Source organism: Epinephelus moara, chromosome 2 (genome assembly GCF_006386435.1).
Source record: "Epinephelus moara isolate mb chromosome 2, YSFRI_EMoa_1.0, whole genome shotgun sequence".
NCBI classification, from domain to species: Eukaryota; Metazoa; Chordata; class Actinopteri; order Perciformes; family Serranidae; genus Epinephelus; species Epinephelus moara.
Window position 1 is genome coordinate 43,961,913 of NC_065507.1, and position 19,382 is coordinate 43,981,294.

General features: G+C 40.0%; 2 protein-coding genes across 6 annotated transcripts in view; one reads left to right on the forward strand and one right to left on the reverse strand.

Annotated features, from left to right (window-relative positions):
* nlk2 (nemo-like kinase, type 2) overlaps window positions 1–19,382 on the forward strand; it is a 176,548-nt gene that overhangs the window by 152,371 nt on the left and 4,795 nt on the right. For 2 of the 4 annotated variants that reach the window (XR_007570637.1, XM_050056040.1), the window contains exon 10: window positions 19,259–19,352. Coding sequence is in view for 3 of the 4 variants with exons in the window: in XM_050056040.1 (XP_049911997.1) it covers window positions 19,259–19,352 (94 nt within the window). In the remaining variant the exon portion in view is untranslated. Of the gene's footprint in view, window positions 1–652; window positions 1,196–6,625; window positions 6,705–19,258; window positions 19,353–19,382 lie in introns of those variants that run through there. The other 2 variants (XM_050056055.1, XM_050056061.1) reach the window with 2 other exon arrangements.
* The window catches only part of LOC126397432 (Na(+)/H(+) exchange regulatory cofactor NHE-RF3-like), a 268,248-nt gene continuing 254,985 nt past the window's right edge, over window positions 6,120–19,382 (reverse strand). Inside the window, exon 11 of one of the 2 annotated variants that reach the window (XM_050056262.1) lies at window positions 6,120–7,525. The gene's annotated coding sequence lies outside the window, so the exon portion shown is untranslated. Of the gene's footprint in view, window positions 7,529–19,382 lie in introns of both variants that reach the window. The other variant, XM_050056252.1, reaches the window with a different exon arrangement.

Genomic DNA, 19,382 nt, shown 5'->3' on the forward strand with positions numbered 1-19,382 from the left:
TTGCTCTCCACCGACTGCACCGCCTGGCTCTCACCTGATCTAACAGCTGATTGGTTCAGATGTCGACTCAACAATATGACGTTTTAGATAAACTACTCATTTTTGTTGAATTTTAGAGATTAAGATTGTATTTGTCTGATCTGAAGGTTTATTCTGTGAACAGAAAACATGTTGTGTGACTGATGGTGAAGTTTAGTTGTCAGAGACTGAATACATTCATCATAAACTATATAGAGTCTACTGTACTATATTAATATTGGACGGTTTAATTATTGAAGTATTTAGCAACACAGAGACTTGTGGTCAGTGGGATGTGAGGATTCTTAAAATAACATCAGATGTGAAGCCCTGACTGTATCTGACTGAGCCTTAATGAAAGCTGTTGTCTTGTATTTTTTTTTCTCTGAAAATATTAACCTTATAGTCAAACACAGTTTATTCAGCCTGTGTAGTTGAGGGGACAGGTCAAACTGATATGATGCTGATTTAAAGGAGAATTCATGTCAAATGGAGGATAAACCATGAACATAAACTACAGATCACCTGTAAAGCATTTTAATAAATTTATCTATCATAATTAAAACAACTGGAGACTGAAAACAAACTGATATATGGGTATGATCACTTTTTTAATGAATTGACATCATTCCAGACAGGATGTAAGTGTGTCTGTGACTCCCTGGATGGACTGAAGGCTGCTGGAAACTGTCGGGAAACTGTCCGACTTCACCACAGCTTTTTGTCACCGCCCCCCACTGCGGCCGCCTGCTCTCGTCTACTTTTCAGGCGAGGCGCAGTTCATCTCGAACAAGCCTATTGTCTATGGTCTATGGATCAAGGCGAGCGCTTCTTCCTACGTGCTCAAAATCGTAGGTACTGATTGGCCGAAGAGGAGTCCTGTGTATCTGCGCTCGATTGATCTTCCTTCATCCTTAAACTACCCAGATGTCTGTCACAGTAAATTGACATTGAATTTTGAGAACTGAATTTGAATTGTGAGAACTGAATGTGAAGATATATAGAAATAAATTCAATTTCAAATTATACCATTCAGATTCAGTTTTTCAATGCAATGATTCAAATTAACAATACAATTTGAAATTATGTGATTCAAATTCAGTTTTTCAATGCAATTATTCAAGTTTAGAAATTCAAATTCAAATATAAATGATTCAAATTCAGTTTCTGGTGGCACATATTTCAGCCCATAAAAATTGCCCGGCCCCGACCATTGCTATAATTTAATATATTATTGTATCATAATATATCTTCTAAACCAAGCCCTTTTTGCACAGTTACTGTTAGTTTAGCTGACATAAAACAGAATAACATTATTTTCTAAGGTTTAACTAATGAACCCTGTGGTTTCTTTAGTTCAGTCAGACAACTCTGGATTGAATTTAACATTTTTATTGAGCATAAATATTTGCATACTGAAGCAGAGCATGAATAGTTTTAGCATGGCTGAAGCAAGATTGGTGTCAGGCTCTATGTCAATATATTCATTCCCTGAAAATGATCTGCATGACAGACATTACATGGAATGAATAGCAGACCCCCAAAACTGCAAGAACCCCAACAGCTTGAGATTCAGAGCCTGACGCTGCCCAATTATGAGAATGGTGGAGCATCTACCATAGAATCAGCCCTGTCAGTCTATTTAAGCCTAAGAGGATAATTAGCAGCAAACCCCCTTTCCCAGCAATCCACCAGATACAACCATAATGTGCAGCTGAACATTTGTTTCAGATTACAGGGCATGAGCACTCATGATTTTTTGAGCCTGCAGAGTTTCATTTTTGTTGAAGCGAATATATGTGATGTAAGCAGCCGAAGACCATCGGCCCAGAGACTTAAGGGAAGGCATGGGCACGAGCAGCGCTGCAGTTGTAGCTGCCCCAATTTGGAGGGAGTGAGCAGTGTACACCGCTGGACACAGCCCACAACTCGAGCAGAGTTCACGCAGCCTTGCGGAAAACCAAGATCTGGTCATGGGCTTGCTGCCATCAATGGTGAAAAGCGGGTCACTCGGAGGTGCAGGTCGGGTTGTCAGGTAGCTCAGCATGGAGGCGAAAGGACAGAAAGCAGAATTAGTTTTTGCAATCACCACAGGCGTTCCTTTATTCATCCTATCTGTCTTAGAATATTTTAAATAAACGGTGAAATGATCAGATTCTAATATTAAATTATAGCTGCTGCGCAGCGATGGGTCAGGTCCGGGCATTTTTAGGCAGTTCTGAGCAACAAGCAGAAGAATTTAGCATTTAGGAATTTAGCAACACAATCTGCCTTTTGCATCAGCTGAGGCTTGAACTCACAACCTCTGAGACTAAGAATCAATTTCTATCTCACTGAGTTAATTAGTCAGTGACAATTCATGTGTAGCTTCACAAAGTGACTAAGCCAGATGTGCAGGTTTAGCAGCGGTCCATGCATGGAAAAGCAGATTTCAAACCACTGTAAAAAAATTCAGTTTCGAAACAAAAATCTGAAAATACACATATTGCATCTAGACAGCATGGAGATGTTGGTAATTCATTTTAACAATGATTAATTTGCTTCATAAGTGAAAAACTGATGTTTAACTAGTTGAGCTATGTGCAAAGTGAGAAGCCTCAGATGGTTTCACACTGAAGTATTGACACTGGATCTTTGTGCAAAGTTTGGTTTATTTTCAAGCATGAGAAGGCAGATTTTCTAGCAGAAAAAAGACTTGAAGATGCTGCACAGTGATCAGTCACGCTCAGGCAATTTTAAGCAATAAGCTGGAGCACAAGAAGATGTTTACATTACAATGTGGATTCTGCACCAGTTGAGCAACCTCTGGAACCTAAGACGGTCATCTACCGCTCTGAGCTAATTGGCAAGTAGCAACTCAACAGTGGCTTCACAAATTCAGTAAGCCATTCACTGTTGTGTAGGAAAGCAGCCTTGCCATGCATGGTAAGGCAGATTTGAAACCACTGTAAAAAATTCAGTTATTAAGACAAAAATCTGAAAATACACATATTGCATCTAGACAGCATGGAGATGTTGGTAATTTGTTTGTAACAATGATTGATTTGCTCCATAAGTGGAAAAACTGATGTTTGAAATTGCCATTTTTACATTGACTCCAATTGTTCACATTAGAGCAAAATTCAAAATGCTGTCAAAAATTCAGTTTTTGAGATAAAATTCTGAAATTTGCCACACATCATCTATCATGACTCTAGAATTTTGTCATTTTTTTCATGAACATTGAAGATTTATTTAGCAAGAATTTGCATGTATATGTTTACAGTACCGTTTACAGTAAAACATTTTGATGCACTGTAGGCTCAATTTTTGATAAATCAAAAATCTGAGAAACATAGTTTTTGTAGGACAGTCTGAAGATGCTCTGTAACAAGTTTGGTGTCAACTGAGAAAAAATTGTGGGAGGAGATAGGTTTAAGAAGTTTTACAGTTTCTGAAAAAAACAGAGTGATGAACTTCATAATTTTTAATAGGAAACTTTTGTACACTTAAAGTGTACAAAAGTTTCTTCAGTATTGGGGCTACAGTTTGATGAAAGTTGTGAAGTTGTAGCATGTATGGTTGATTTGTTATGAATTTTCCAATTTTTGAACTTTAGACACTTGCTGTAGTGCCACCATCAGGACTATTGGCTTGAGTTTACAGCTGAGGATATCTGGCATGAGACTGGACCTTTGTGCAAAGTTTGGTGAGTTTTCACCCATGGGAAGTCTGATTTCCTCGGAAGAAGAAGAAGAAAGAAGAAGAAGAATACCTAGGATTACAATAGTGTCCAGGCAGCTTAGCTGCCAGGACCCTAATCAGAAAAACAGAGGTTGTGCAGAGGGTTGAAAGAAAGAGACCGAGTGGTGAACTCCCCACACCTCATGAAACCATAAAACGCCATTAAAAGAACAGCTTCCAACATTTGTTAACATTAGGAGTGAACAGCCCGGATCTTAACTTTGAAATCATTCTGTGCACCAAGGAGATAGTGAGAGGTAAGCGTTTATCATTGCCTGGAGGTCGCTCTTTTTTGAGGCCGTTGAGAAGCAGGCAAATGCTGGGATGCGTTAACAGGCTACAGACTGAAGGATCTTGACAATGAAGATGAAATTGAATGCCGGCTATCATAGCTTTAATGGAGAGAGGCTGCAACTTACGGGACTCAAAAGAGTGGACTATAAATGCGCAAACGAAGGGAATATTGACTGGCAAGGGTGGGCAAGCAAAACGAGCACAGGAAGAAGAGAAAAACCACCAACCAGAATCATAAGTTTTTAATGTGTTCTTTGATAGACCTTTCCTCATGTATTTGGCAGCAGAATTTAGCAGAGAGGGCAGAGGGCCTTTGCATCCTAATCTAGAATGACTTGAGAGAACGGAGGGACAGGCCACTGGGCTTGCCGTTTGGACACAGGGTTTTGAATTTCTGAAATTTAAAACGAGAGAGAGCATCAGCTACACTGTTGTCATGACCAGGAATATAGACAGCACACATTAAAAAATTACCTGTCACGCATGTCCAGGTGAGGCGTCTAAGAAAACGATTAATTGTGGGCGTCTTGGAGCGCCCCTTGTTAATCATGTTACCAGCAGCTTCATTATCGCACAAGACTACAATCTGTTTCCGAGACCATTTGCTGCCCCACAATAAGGAAGCCACAACAATTGGGTACAGTTCAAATAACGCTGTTGATTTGCAGTCTGAAGGTAAATTGAGCATTTCCTCAGGCCAAGCTGCAGAAAACCATTCCCCCTTGAAGAAACCCCCAAAACCGACAAAAGGTTTTTTGTCGTGAAGAACTCAATCGAAGCGGATGTTTCTGATGCGTTATAAAAAAAAGAAATGCCGTTGCACTAATCTAAAAAGAAGGACCAAAACCGAATATCAGACAGGCACCCTTGATCTAATATTATCATATCCTGAAGATTTTTAACCGTTTTTGACAGGTCAAGCAATAGGGACACAAACGCACGCCCTTGAGGGATAATTCTCATAGCAAAATTGGACACAAACGCACGCCCTTGAGGGATAATTCTCATAGCAAAATTATGATGGCCCAACAGAGAGAAGATCCCTTTTTGAAACTGAAGCAGCTGAGGAGAATGATTTTAAAATATCCCTAATGCGACACAATTTCTCTTCAGGGAGAGAGGCTTGCATTAGTACACTGTCTAACATGATACCTAAAAACTTGATGCACGTACTGGGACCGACAGTTTTTTCTTCGGATAGGGGCACTCCGAGAGATGAAAAAACATTTCTGACAGTTGATATGCAACGAGCTGGGGGCGAAGATGGAAAATCGACCACTAGGAAATCGTCTAGGAGATGCAGGACAAATGGTATTTTATAGGTATTATACAAAATCCAGCATAAAGCCTCCGATAGTGTGTCAAATATGCGAGGGCTGTTTCGGCATCCGAAGGTTAATTTAACTGCGAAATAAAACTTGGAGCGCCACTTGATGCCAAAAAGATGCCACTGGGAGGGATGGAGCGGCATCACTTTAAAAGCATTAGTAATTCCAGCTTTCCCTAGCCAAGCACCTTGCCCTGCAGATTTAAAGGATATGTGTATGTATGCGTATAATTCATTGGCACAACTCGTTCTAAAATTGGTTCAGTATTGAGGGAGGCGGATGCAGCCGGGAGCCGCAAAACGAGCTACAACGGTAATGGGGGCAAATGCGTCCCGTGTAAGTTTGTGCATTAAAAGTGCTTTTTTCGCCACTGACTGGTTCAGATCGCCAGTGTAATCTCTGTAAATAGCATAGTAAACGTTTCCCTTACCCTTCACTTGCTCTGGGCTGTGATGTCATCTCGCGAGAGCTTTGCTTGTTGCCAGAAGANACAGTAGAGCAAAGCTCTCGCGAGATGACGTCACACACAGCCCAGAGGTAAGGGAAACGTTTACTATTCTATTTACAGAGATAACACTGCCGATCTGAACCGGTCAGTGGCGAAAACACTTTTAATGCGCAAACTTATACGGGATGCATTTGCCCCTGTTACCGTTTTAGCTCGTTTCGCAGCTCCCAGCTGCATCCGCCTCCCTCAATACTGAACCAATTTTAGAACGAGTTGTACCTATGAATCATACGCACACATACACATGGGGAAATAGGGCCCAGGTTGAAAAATACCAAAGTTATCCTTTAATCATTTGAATCACATTGTCAACCGTAGCATAGAACAGAGAAAATGGAGCGAGAGGAAAAAGGCTATTATTACTCGGAACAGGACCATTATGAGGAGTGGACGAATCTATGACGTTTCAAGACGTTTTTTCCCCAAGTATTTGCGAGTAGCTACACCTATGGGGCTGACCCTGAACGGACTAAAAGGAGGTTTGGAAAATGGACCTATCATGAACCCTTTCTTAATCTCCTTCTCGAGCAGCTCGTCTACAACCTTAGGCTCCTTAAACGCTGATTGCTGATTTTTACACACAGATGTCTTAGGAAGCCAACAAAGGCCGGCTAAAAACCCCTGAACAAGTCCAGTTATTAGATAATTGACAAAAGATCTGATAGGATGATTTCTGAGAGCCTTAGAGAGAGCCGGGACATTCACAGGCGTGGAGGGATGAGCTTGAGCAGAATTTATTTCTCTGATTTTGCAGGACGCACCCGTCTTGGGCACACAGATCTCGGGTGGCTGTCTGCGCACCAGCTGCAAATATGCAAATATTTACAGTTGCGGTAAGTACAGACATTTTCGTTAAAATTGATACATATAGGAGTATTTTTAACAGGTAAATAAGGCACCTGAGATTTACTTGCGGCAGGACCCGTAGCTTGGAGCCGAGGAGTATTGGCCTGAAACGCAGTCTTATCACATAGAGTGGGGCCGTGGCTAAATGATCCGCAAATAGAGCATGATGAGGCTTGATGTCCGGTGAAGTGTCTGCTTATTAAAGCTAGATCTACAACTAACCAGTCTATCCGTTGATTAAATTTCTGGATGTACATAGCGGATTTAGATGACAAACTCTTGTGGTACTCGTAGAAAAGAGTCCCTCCATAAGACATAGCCAAATCAGAGATAATAGCAAGGTACGTGTCCAGCTCTTGTCTGCCTTCAGGAAAGGCTTCACAAATATTGTCTCTAAAGACACCAAAAGCCACATTGAACTCGGCTAGTGTCAGTGATTTTGTCAGTCTAGGGTCATTATCCTTTAAAAAGATAGAGAAGTCACCGCAGTCCACTATCCGTTTATCTGATGTGTCAAAATATTGACCAGATTAACGTCCTGCCCTAATAAAAACAAGAAAGCATAGAGCAATCAGATTAAAATGCAAACATGGCAATAAAAAAAAAAAAAAAGAAAATCAAGAACTGAGCTGCATACCTGCGATAATCTGGTTCCTGAGAGCATCAGGAATAGCCCCAGCTGGGGACAGGAACGGCACACCCGTAGTTGGCGCAGGAACTGCAGTTCCCAGAGTCCTCCGGGGCAAGGACAGGGGCTCGGCCGATGACGTCGAGGGTTCCCCACGCGGAGGGAAAGCGGAAGTGGAGCCTGCTGAGGTGGATTCAAGCACAACAAGATGATTATTCACGCTTAGGATTCAATATCAGACAGAGCCGACAACAGTTCATCATTCGGCTGAACAAACGGGAGCTGCCCATTGGTCCGACAGCTCATTGGTCCGACATCCCATTGTTCCGACCATATTAAACCCATTGTTCCGAAGTCCGTTACAAAATCATCATGATGCCCTGTGGTTAAGGTCTGGTTAGGTTTAGGCACAAAAACCACTTGGTTAGGGTTAGGAAAAGATCATGGTGTGGCTTAAAATGAAAAAGAAAGTGACAAACACATAAATCGTGAGCCTGCTTCACCTCAAGCCTTTCCCAGCTGACCCAGAGCCGGTCGCGGCGCACCATCAAGGCAGAAATACGCCCACCGGGAGCCGTTCAGCACCGCGGACCGTCGGACTAATGGGATGTCGGACCAATGGGCTGTCGGACCAATGACATGGACCCAAACAAACGCCTGAGTGGAAGACAATTTCCCCTTCTTCCGGGGAGTGTAAGTGGACTTCGCCACGTGTTTTTTGGCAGGGGCTTTCCCCTTCTTGCTTTCCGTGGCGGAGCCCTCTGGCTCTGGATCTTCAATCGCACCGGGAATGTGCTCTACAAGAAACTGTAGACTCTCTGAACTACACTCCGTAGTTCAGAGAGTGGATGCTCTCGACACAAAAGTGGAGAGCTTGATGGGCGAAATGCATGACCAAGGAGTTAAGTTAGACTCCCAGGAAAGTCGCGTCTCTGAACTGGAGAGGAAACTTCAGCATGCTACTGATCAGTTGGAAAACAGACACCATCAAAACAATTTGAGACTTCTGAATGTTTCAGAGAGACAAGAAAAGGGAGTGCCAATGATTGCCTTCTTGGTTAAAATCTTTTAAGAGGATTTTGAGAAAGCGCACCACGTTGGACCAACTAAAGACAATGCAAAGGGCTATTATATTAAGATTACATCATTTTCAGAAGAAACTGCAGATTTTGGAAATGACCAGAGAGAAACAAGATGGGTGCAATCTCACAGTGGTGCCGGATATGTCTGCACAGCTTCAGACAACAACTACACCGGCTGAATATCAAGACCTATATGCGACACCCGGCAGATCAGATCCTTGGAAGAGGCCAAGGTTGAGTTGAAACGAAAATACTCAATCCATTAAATGACTGATTACGTAAGGGGATCTCAAAGACTGAGTCAAGACAAGGGTCGGTATGAACTGATAAGAATTGTGGACTGATTCATGCATACACGCACTTAAAGGAATAGTGCACCCAAAAATGAAAATTCAGCCATTATCTACTCACCCATATGCAAAGGGGGGCTCAGGTGAAGTTTTAGAGTCCTCACATCCCTTGCAGAGATGGGGCTAGCCACAAAACTCCACCTAATGGAGGCTGGGCGCCCCAGATTGAAACATCCAAAAAACACATAATTGAAACAATAGAATATCTCCATACTGCTTGTGCGTAGTGATCCGACATAAAAAGTTGTTTGGAAAAACGTCATTTAAACTCTGTTTTTAGCCTCATTGTAGCCTGTAGCTCTAACTGCCTCTATGTAGACCGAGCTCAAGTGTGTGCGCTTGCGCGAGACCGCTAGACATCGGCACAGCCTTCATGTGTGTTCACGTGCTTTCGCTGGTCTTGCACGCAAACACGCACACGTGAGCTCAGTGTACACAGAAGCAGTTAGAGCTACAGGCTACAATGAGGCTGAAAACAGAGTTTAAATGACGTTTTTCCAAACAACTTTTTATGTTGGGGCTTCAGGACACTAAGGATCACTACGCACGAGCAGTATGGAGATATTCTGTTGTTTCAATTATTTTTTTGGACGTTTTAATCTGGGGCGCCATAAGCCTCCATTAGGTGGAGTTTTGTTGCTAGCCCCATCTCCGCAAGGGATGTGAGGACTCTAAAACTTCACCTGAACCTCCCTCGGCATATGGGTGAGTAGATAATGGCTGAATTTTCATTTTTTGGTTGGGAGATGTCTGAGGGGCTTGATGGGATGAGACGGGATGGGGGGAGGCTTCTCTCTCTCTCTCTCTCTCTCTCTCTCTCTCTCTCTCTCTCTCTCTCTCTCTCAGCCCTTTAGTTGGTAGGATGCTACTTAGAAACCTTTCTTTTCACTAGTTATCCCTGTATATATATATTTTTTTTCTTCTCTTTTTTCTAACAGCATAATTACCTTTTCCTTTTTCCCCTTTTTCTTTTGTGGTTTAGGGAAAGAAGTATGGAAACATGAAAGGGAGCCTAGCCTACTTGATTTGCTATAATAGATTAATGGCTTTAGGGTATTGCCTATATAAAAAAATATTTTTATGTAATTAGTTTGCTGGTCACTTAACCTCTTTGTCTTGTTTCTGTTAAAGGTTGAATTATGTTTGTTTGAATTTAAATCTCTTAATGTCAATTAAGAACAGCAGAGACTTAAGCCCTATTCGCACATGATTAGTATTACTCGGGGACCTCTGGTAATTTGTAATAATTGCGGAGGATGTCTGTGATCTTAATCCTGTGCGAATGCGGCATGTCTGTAATTTGTAAAGTAAAAATTCCACCGCAAATTACCTACTATATTTCGCCAAACACAGACGTCCCGTGATAATATTAGTCCCGTGCGAATCTGCATTTCAGTGATTGGGGGGTTGTTGTTGTTTTTATTGCGCGCCTTTTTTCTACCTCTTTTCCCGGTTGAATTATGGAGGCTGCGGTGGAAATTATGAATGACAGTTTTGACAGCATTTTAGGTGCAAATGCAGGAGTCTCATCATCTCGGTACACAGTATGGAGACCCATTCGCAGAAACAGCAAGCTCAGAAGAGTGAAATTTCGGAAGATACTGAGATGGATGACATGCGTAGCAGCATGCGGTAAGGAACATTTTTCTATCTTTCAGCAGGCTTAATACAAACACCCTGACGGCCCGTTATCCCGACAACAACTGCCCACTGTTCCGAAGTCCCGTTGCTGCTTTGACATTTTATTTACTGTTGCCATGACGACTAACACATACCACGTTAAAAGTCATTTTAACACAAACCATAAGCTTTCCATAAACCTAACCAAGTGGTTTTTGTGCCTAAACCTAACGAGACCCTAACAATAGCGTTGTTACAACATAATTTTAATTTTTTAATTTTTTTAATTTTATATACTTTATTAATCCCCAAGGGGAAATTCAATTTTTTCACTCTGTTTGTCAATTACACACAGGTCCGAACACACACATGCACAAACAGGACCTATACATGNAACAAAAGCTTTTAACAGTGATGTATAAGGGTTTTGGAAAGCACAAATTATGTTGTCCTGGCGATACTGTTAAGGGTTTTGGAAAGCACAAATTATGTTGTCCTGGCGATACTGTCATCATATCCGGGCCGTAATGTCAGTAAATTCGAGTAAAATACAGACTTCGCTTATCCCGTGAGAATGCACCGCAAGAAACACAGATGTGGGGGGGTAATTTACAAATTACCAGACGTCCCCAGGTAATACTAATCCCGTGCGAATAGGGCTTTAGATTCCTCCTTTCATATTTAAAGTGAGCAGGACTCTAAGAGGGACTGTGTTTTTGTTATTTGTTTTGCTTCTTTGGTTTCTTTTCTTTATCTGGTTGGCTACCTTGATTACCCCTATAAGACTTGTGAATTATGACTACTAGAGTAATTTATTAATCATGGGGAATTTTCTGTTGAATCTGTATACAAGTTTTTGTTTATTCGTTAGAATATAATGCAAAAATGTGCATATATAAGGGTTGATAAGTTTGTGTGAGAGAGGAGGTGTTATGTTCCAGTTATATAGAGAGTATGATGCATGTGCTTGTGTGTGTGTGTGTGTGTGTGTGTGTGTGTGTGTGTGGGGGGGTTATGTTGTAGGTTAACAGGTATCTAACCATTGCTTTGCACGCCAAGATAGAGTAGGGGTTTATAGCTCTAGCAAAGCATGTCTCTAGAAGACAAATCTATTGATGTTGAGTTCATGTTGGGTTTCCTTGTCTCTGGTGATTTTTGCAGCTCCACCTTCAGTAAGCAGTCACTCTTGACTCGATATAGAATATGATTACAAATCCAGTACAAACACTTCCAATCAAGTTGCTTCCTGGAATGTGAACGGATTACAGGAAGGCACAAAAAAACATAAAGTTTTATATCACTTAGGGAAACGATCCTCCGATATTGTATTCCTTCAGGAACTTCACTTCAAAGCAGGGCAAATAGAATACCTCAGGAGGCAATGGGTGGAGGAAGCCTTTGAAGCGGCATTTACTTCTAGGAGCAGAGGCGTGGGCATATTAATTAATAAGACGATACCATTTAAATTGGTTTCCTTACATGCAGATATCTATGGTTGATTCCTAATAATTAAGTGTGAAATGTTGTTGTTACACTCTTACTAATATCTATAAACCTCCAATCTCAGATATGTAATTTTTAAGTAAAATTCAAAGCATATTAGACAGCTCTCCAACAAGAGTGATCATATTTGGGGGAGACCTGAACAACATATTCAGTTTTTATGATAGTTCAAACAAAAATAGGAAAATTAATTTACCAAAAAAACTCCTGAAATTTCTTGCTGTCAACATATTACAGGATACAGTATATGGAGAACCTTACATCCTAATACAATAGTTTATACATATTTTTCACACTCCCAAAATAGTTATTGTCGAATAGACTACTTATTTATATCTAAGACAGGCCTGGACAGGGTATTATCGAGTAAAATTAACGACATTATAATATCGGATCATGCCATCGTTACATGCACTATGTCACCAAAACAATATGCATTGACCTACAGGACACAGAGAATGAACATAAAATACTTAATGGATACAGAATTTTTGACGTACATTAAAATGCATATTGATTTATTTATTCAAATCAGTGTTAATGGGGTGGACTCCCAGGACAGGCCAGAAATGGGTATAATTTGGGATGCATTTAAAGAAAACGTTAGAGGAATAATGTTAGGGTTTGCCGCAAAAAAGACAGCAGATTTAGATAAGGAAATAAATACTTTGAAGGAGCATATAAATAATTCAGAGAAAAAACACAAGAGGTAAGTCAATAATAGAATGTTAGTCGAATTACAAGAACTTAAATTGAAGCTGGACAGCCTATTACTTAAGAAAGCTAATGACTTTAGACATAACTCTAACAAACTTAATTACATCTCTGCAAATAAATCAGGTAAACAGTTAACATCATTAGTCAAAAAAGTTCTAAAGAGACAACCTATAGATTAAAAAAAAATAAAATATTAGATTCAGTTTACACAAATAATCAGATCATTAATGACGAATTTTTCCTGTTTTATGGAAATGAAAAGATCAGGACCCTCTCCCCTTCCTTAAATCACTTAATTTGAAGAGCTTATTAGTGGAGCAAAAGGAGGAACTCAACAAGGACTTCACTTGTATAGAAATGAAATCAGCTATTAACAATTCTCCCTTAAAAAAAAGCTCCAGGAATGGATGGCCTCCCTCTAGTTTTACTCAACATTTTGGACAAACATAAATCCTCTTTTTAAACTCTTCCACAAACAATGTACCTTACCACTATCTCCGTGATCCCAAAGCCAGGTAGGGAAGGCGATAGGCCTTCTGAATTTAGACCTGTAAGAGATAATGTATAGTGAGACGGTGACTGTTGAAAAATAACTCCGCTGCGCGTCAGGTTTCCATTCCCCTGTTGGGAGTTATTTTTCAACTGTCACCGGCTCACTATACATTATCCCGCTTAGAACATGGCTTACTACTAAAACATTCAGTGATGTGACACAAACTAATGATTAAAGCACGTTTTATTGATTCAAAATTCGCACAAAGAAATACGTACTCTGTATCCATGGCAACGGCAGCCTAATGATACTTAATATTCGCTAAGGCCCGCCCCCCTTAGTTACTGTTGCTAAGTCTGACAAACTTTCGGTTTCGGAGCTAGACTGGCATGGTGCTCCCACTGTCGCTAACTGCACTCCCTGGAGAAATACTCTCAAATTTCTACAATATGCATTTGAAGGATATATTCAGGATGTCAGACTGACACAGTAACGAAATCAAGGTAACACATTGTGTGCAAATGAACAGTGTTTAGCTTCACCCCTGTGCCGCTTCCAGCACCCAGACTGGCAGCTGGACTGTCGGAGGGCTGCGGAAGAAGTCAAACAACGTTCATCTGTGCACAATGCGTTGACACACAGCTGGTTGAATATGAGCAAAGTTTCCCTGCTTCCCTTCACTGGTTCCTGTACAGCAGAGTCGGCCTTTTTTTCACTGTTATAATCATTAAAAAGCAAAAGCAGCATATGTATACATTCAGTAGGCTATATCTTCAGCAGCTAGCTAACGTTGGCTAACCCTACACTTTTCAGGGTTTGATTTTGGAACAGGGAAGAAACGTATATCTTTTTCCAACCTCTCCAGGTAACGAGTATCATTAATACACGACACGCCCCAGGCACAACATTTAGCTCCAAATCCACAAAACCAGCCTGAAAATGAAGGAAATCTGAAACGACTGCATTAGAGTCAATAGAGCACAGCTGTGTTGTTGTCGGACCCTGATCTGAGCCGGCCCGATGCTACGTTATGATTGGCCAGTCTGCGTTTGGGGGCGGGACTTAGTGAAGGGTCAATTGGACATTTCTGTTTCCACTCCGATCCTATTTGGCCTGTGTGGACTAACGTTAACTGATTTTGATGCTCCTCAGTGTAAGGCCGTTGCTATGGCGTCCCCAGCAACGGAGCAGCAGAGCAGCAGTGATACCTCAAGAAATAAACACCGCAGAATTTTGTTGATTGACCAATCAGAATCAAGTATTTAAGAGTGCCATGTTCTAAATTACTTTAATCAACTGAGACAAAAAAAAAAGATTACTAAAGCCTTAAATAATAGCTTAACAAAAATCTTACCAAAAATTGTTCATCACAATCAAACCGGATTCATACAAAACAGAGACCTAAAAACCAATACCAGAGCATGCTTATCTTTAATACAATATGCAAAAAAGCACAAGAAAGATTTAACATTAATGGCAGTGGATGTGGAGAAAGCCTTTGACTGAATTGAATGGTCCTATCTGTATAAAGTATTAGAAGTCTTCGACTTTCCACTAAAATGATGATTTGATAAAAACATTATACAAGTCAGCAAAGGCACAAGTATTCACAAATGGAATTCTCTCAGAACCCTTTCCCTTAAGTAGAGGCACAGCTCAAGGATGCCCTTTATCACCCTCCTTGTTTGCACTTGCTATCGAACCTTTAGCACAAAAAATCAGAAAATATAAGTGGTATCACTATTGGTAAGAAGCAATATAAACTTAGTCTGTTTCCTGATGATTTATTACTGTACTTAAATGATATAAACACCTCCATCCCATATGTAATGGACATTATTACAGAGTTTTCAAAATTATCAGGCTATAAAATGAATGTAGGAAAAACGGAATTATTGATATTAGACAAAAGTATAAATAACTTGGAAAATGTAAAACAATTTAAAGTGCAAACAAAGAATATTAAATACCTTGGGTGCTATATCAGTGCAGAAAAATCACAGTTATATAAAGACAATTTCTCTCTTTTTTTCTTTTTAAGCAAGACATTCAAAAGTGGTCTGATATGAAGATTAATTTAATAGGAAGAATAAACCTTTTTAAAATGATGTGGCTGCCAAAATACCTATATATATTTCAAACAATACCCATTACCCCACCAAAATCCTTAGTGCTTTAAAGAAATAAATTCACTCCTCAGATTCAACTCCAAGAATTAAGAGAAAACTACTGTATTATCCTCGAGAAGAGGGAGGTCTGAATCTTCCGAACTTGGAATTTTATCATAGTGCAGCTCAAATGTTTTACATTGACTGTATAATTAATAATCGAAATGGAGAACCATGGATAGATATTGAAAATGATCAGTTACAGCCTAACAGTTTACTCTTAGCACTTTTCTCCAAACATAAAACTAAAATAGCAAATGTCATAATTAATAATACATTAAATGCTTGGAAAAGGGTGACAAAAATACTTAATCAAGAAATAGAAATCCCCAAACAAATACAAATCTGGAACAATCCATCAATAACTATTCAAAATAAAAAACTACAATGGGAGACGTGGATAACAGGCGGAATTCATAAACTATCGGATATTATGAATCATGACTCAGTACTTTCATTTCCTGAACTAAAGAATAAATATAAACTAAAAGACACTGAATTTTTCAAGCACTTGCAACTGAAAAATTGGATAACATGTCATTTTGATCTTGGGAATAAGGTCTCAACTGAGATAGGGGAGATTCTAAATAAAAGAGAAAAAAAAGACGATTAATAGGTAGCCTGAGTGTCAGACTGAAGCTCCCAGAACCTTCAGTCTGACATGGCTTCCATTGAAGGCGATTTACAAGGGGGAGGGAATTTGATTTTTCCCTAACCAATCAGTAGAGATCAACGACTCACCCAGAATCTGACGTCATTAGTATCCATCCCTCGGGGGTGCCGAAAACAAGCGAGCATTGCCCGTTTAAAATGTCTCCGTCGTCGTGCACGCCCAGCTGCATCGCCGTTAAATCCAGTTTAGCAGCTTCCTTAATTTGGTCCTCCATTAACGCGAGTAGTGGTGAAATACCTCGATAGCATCGTCAATGTGGTCTGTAGGATCTGTAGCGGTCGCCATTGTTGCTATCCTCACCAGTTACCCACCGGCGTACAGCTTGACATCAGCGTGGTGCTGATTGGCTAATCGCTAGACCCCCGGCGTTCATTGGTCCGTCCAGCGTTTGGACGAGATAAATCGCAAATTCATTGCAGTATGCCAGACCAGAGATGCAAGCCTACTCAGTTGAGTGGGCGGGGTCTATGGTCCGGAACCAGGCTAATTAATAGGTGCTGTACATAACATTCTTATCAAAACTGAGAACAATGAAGAACTGCTACAAAATATATATAATAAATGGAATAAAGACCTTGGTATGGTAGATGCAAATAAAAAATGGAAGGAATGCCTACAGCTCACATATAAAATCACCACTAATGAAAATTTATGCTTAATTCAGTACAAATTAATGACAAGAATACACTATAGTAGAGACAAAATTCATAAGTTCGATAGTAGCTCCTCAGATAGATGTTTAAAATGTGGCACACAGAGTGACTCCCTCATCCATTCCTTCTGGTATTGCGAGGAAACTAGAAAGACTTGGGATAATATTGAAAGATGGATTTCTATAACTTGTAACACCAAAGCTGTATTTTCACCAACGATTTGTATCGTCCAAAATGTGGAGAAAGTAAGGTATTCAACTGGCTGGCAGATTCTTTTTTCATCATTAGAAGCACCTACACTTCAAAAATGGGAAGCATTAATGAAATATTATTTGAGCTTTCAGAGGACAATGTCGGAGGACAGTAACAGAGAGAAACAATTTAACGAAATATGGAGCTCAGTTTATGAAGCTCTGTAGATTGAGGGAGGCTGCAGGATCACCACATCCAGCCTGCATGAATCAAGGGAACCCTGTGTCTGGTGTCAGTTCTTTCCTGTTCGTTGCCCTTGTGTGTCTATGTGTCTGTGTGTCTGTATGTCTGTGGCTGTGTGGGTGAGTGTGGGTGTCCGATAATTATGTATATGAGTATGTATGTATATGAGTAGGGATGAAGTGTTATCTGTAATGATGATTGCAAGTGACTGTATAGTTGCTAACTTGATTTCTTAAGATAAGTGATGATAAGTTAACATTGAAACATGGAATGTATTGGATGCATACCCTCACTCATTCAATAAAAATAATCATTAAAAAAAAAAGAAGTAAAGTAATCAAAATGTAACTTGCATTGACACTCAGTAAGTTACTCATTACATTTTAACAGGGTAGCTAGTAACTATATTGTGTCTCAGTCACCTCAGCAGGTGCCCCATGTACATAGGCTGAGTCCTTGCTGCAGTGGCTGCAGGTTCTTTTCTGACCTGCGGCCCCCTGCCGCATGCCATCCCTCCTATCCCCCCACTGTCCCATCAAATAAAGTCTAAAACGCTCAAAAAATTATCTTAAAAAAAGGAAATGTCAAGAGACTTAATATCATTTAAAAGCAAATAGAATGAATGAATGAATGAATAAGTAAGAGGTTAGGAAGGATTTGTGACAGTACAACAGAGAAGCCAATCAGCAGATGTGGTCTTTGCTAGTGAAACTGAAGGCTTCTCACTCAGCAGTCCTCTGAAGTCTCAAATGCTGTTGTTTGTAGGTGTTTCAATAAACTTCTTCATTCAAATTTGTACCTGTGTCGAATAGGGGTGTGCCATATCATCTCGTTCACGATAATACCGGTATATTTTTTGATATCGTGAAACATTCATATCATGATACTACGATATTTTGGCTTGTTGGCATATTGACGTCATACTGAGGTAAAAAAAAGAGGAGCAGCTTCAGTAGTGTAATATATACTGTGCCGTCCTGAATGTTTTATGAACAGCCACAGGGAACAGTGTCTCCACCACCAGCAGCACAGTGTCTCTCCCTCTCCTCTCTCACCATGCGCACATGTAAGTCGGTGTAATCAAATAAGTAAACCTTTGGTAATGTAAACCTACATGCTGCTCATGGCTCAACAATAAACCACAAATATGTGAATGTGCAATAGTTATGGTAGCACAACAGCCTGTTACAGGTTACAGCGTGATGATTAAAGGAGAAATGACAAAGCATAAAGGTCCAGATGGGAAAAAAAAAAAATCAATCCAATCATCTAGGATTTTGCTAAAAGAGAAGGAAATCACCTGTTGATTTATATATAGATCCCAGGGTACATTTTTTATATTTGGGAACTGTTTGAATGTGTAATCCATGGTAGATTTTATGTTGTTGAACTATTTATATTGTACACAGAATCTAAATCTCACTCTGAGTTATTGTTGTTGTTTACAAATTTAAGAAATAAGAGATAATTTATTTTAGTTTTTACTGAATACTTGAAGGCAAACTGTTTGGTTGACATAAAACTGTATCACGTGTTTTGTTAAAATTCTGTTTTCCTAAACAATATTTTTTTTGTTTTTTTACAGTTTTTTTTTACTATTTGTCATATCGTCAAGAACATCGTTATCGCAAAAATACCCTAAAATATTGTGATATTATTTTAGGGCCATATCCACCCTTAGTGTTGAAACATTCTTACTTCTATTTAGATCTGGGACTCCTGTCATTCTAGTTCTTTTGTAGAAGCAGAGATCTCTTGCACAGAAAGTCTGCAGAGGTAAAGCTCCAGCAACACTTGGAATACGCACAACAACTTTAGGATGAATCAGTTGCTCTGTATACTACTAGTGTTGCGAGAGTTATACCTTCTCATCCTAGTTCTGGTCCACATTCACATCCACATGAATACATCTGTATTCTAATCCAGGTTTTGTGAAATCCCTAAATTCTAACAGTGTGTTGAATGCATTTCCTTCCTCATAATACCTTTTCAAAGTGGATTGTTTTCTTGCTTGACTTCCTTGCCTTTGTTGGCACATTGCTATGCTTCTTTGCATGTTACTGCTGCCAACAGTTGATCAGACAGCAAGCAAGCAAAGATAGTAGCTACACAGAAATGTGAGAAAGACAACTTGTGAGTTAAGGTTACAATAAGTAAGACATCAAAGAACCAGAATTTGTTTACTGATGTTTCTCTGCTTGTCTGTTTTCCTCCCACAGAGATCATCCATCAGTTCATTTTGGAACAGCAAAAGGGGAGTCGAGTGCCACTCTGCATTAACCCTCAATCAGCTGCATTTAAAAGCTTTATCAGGTAGGAGGCTCATTAACATCCAACAGTATG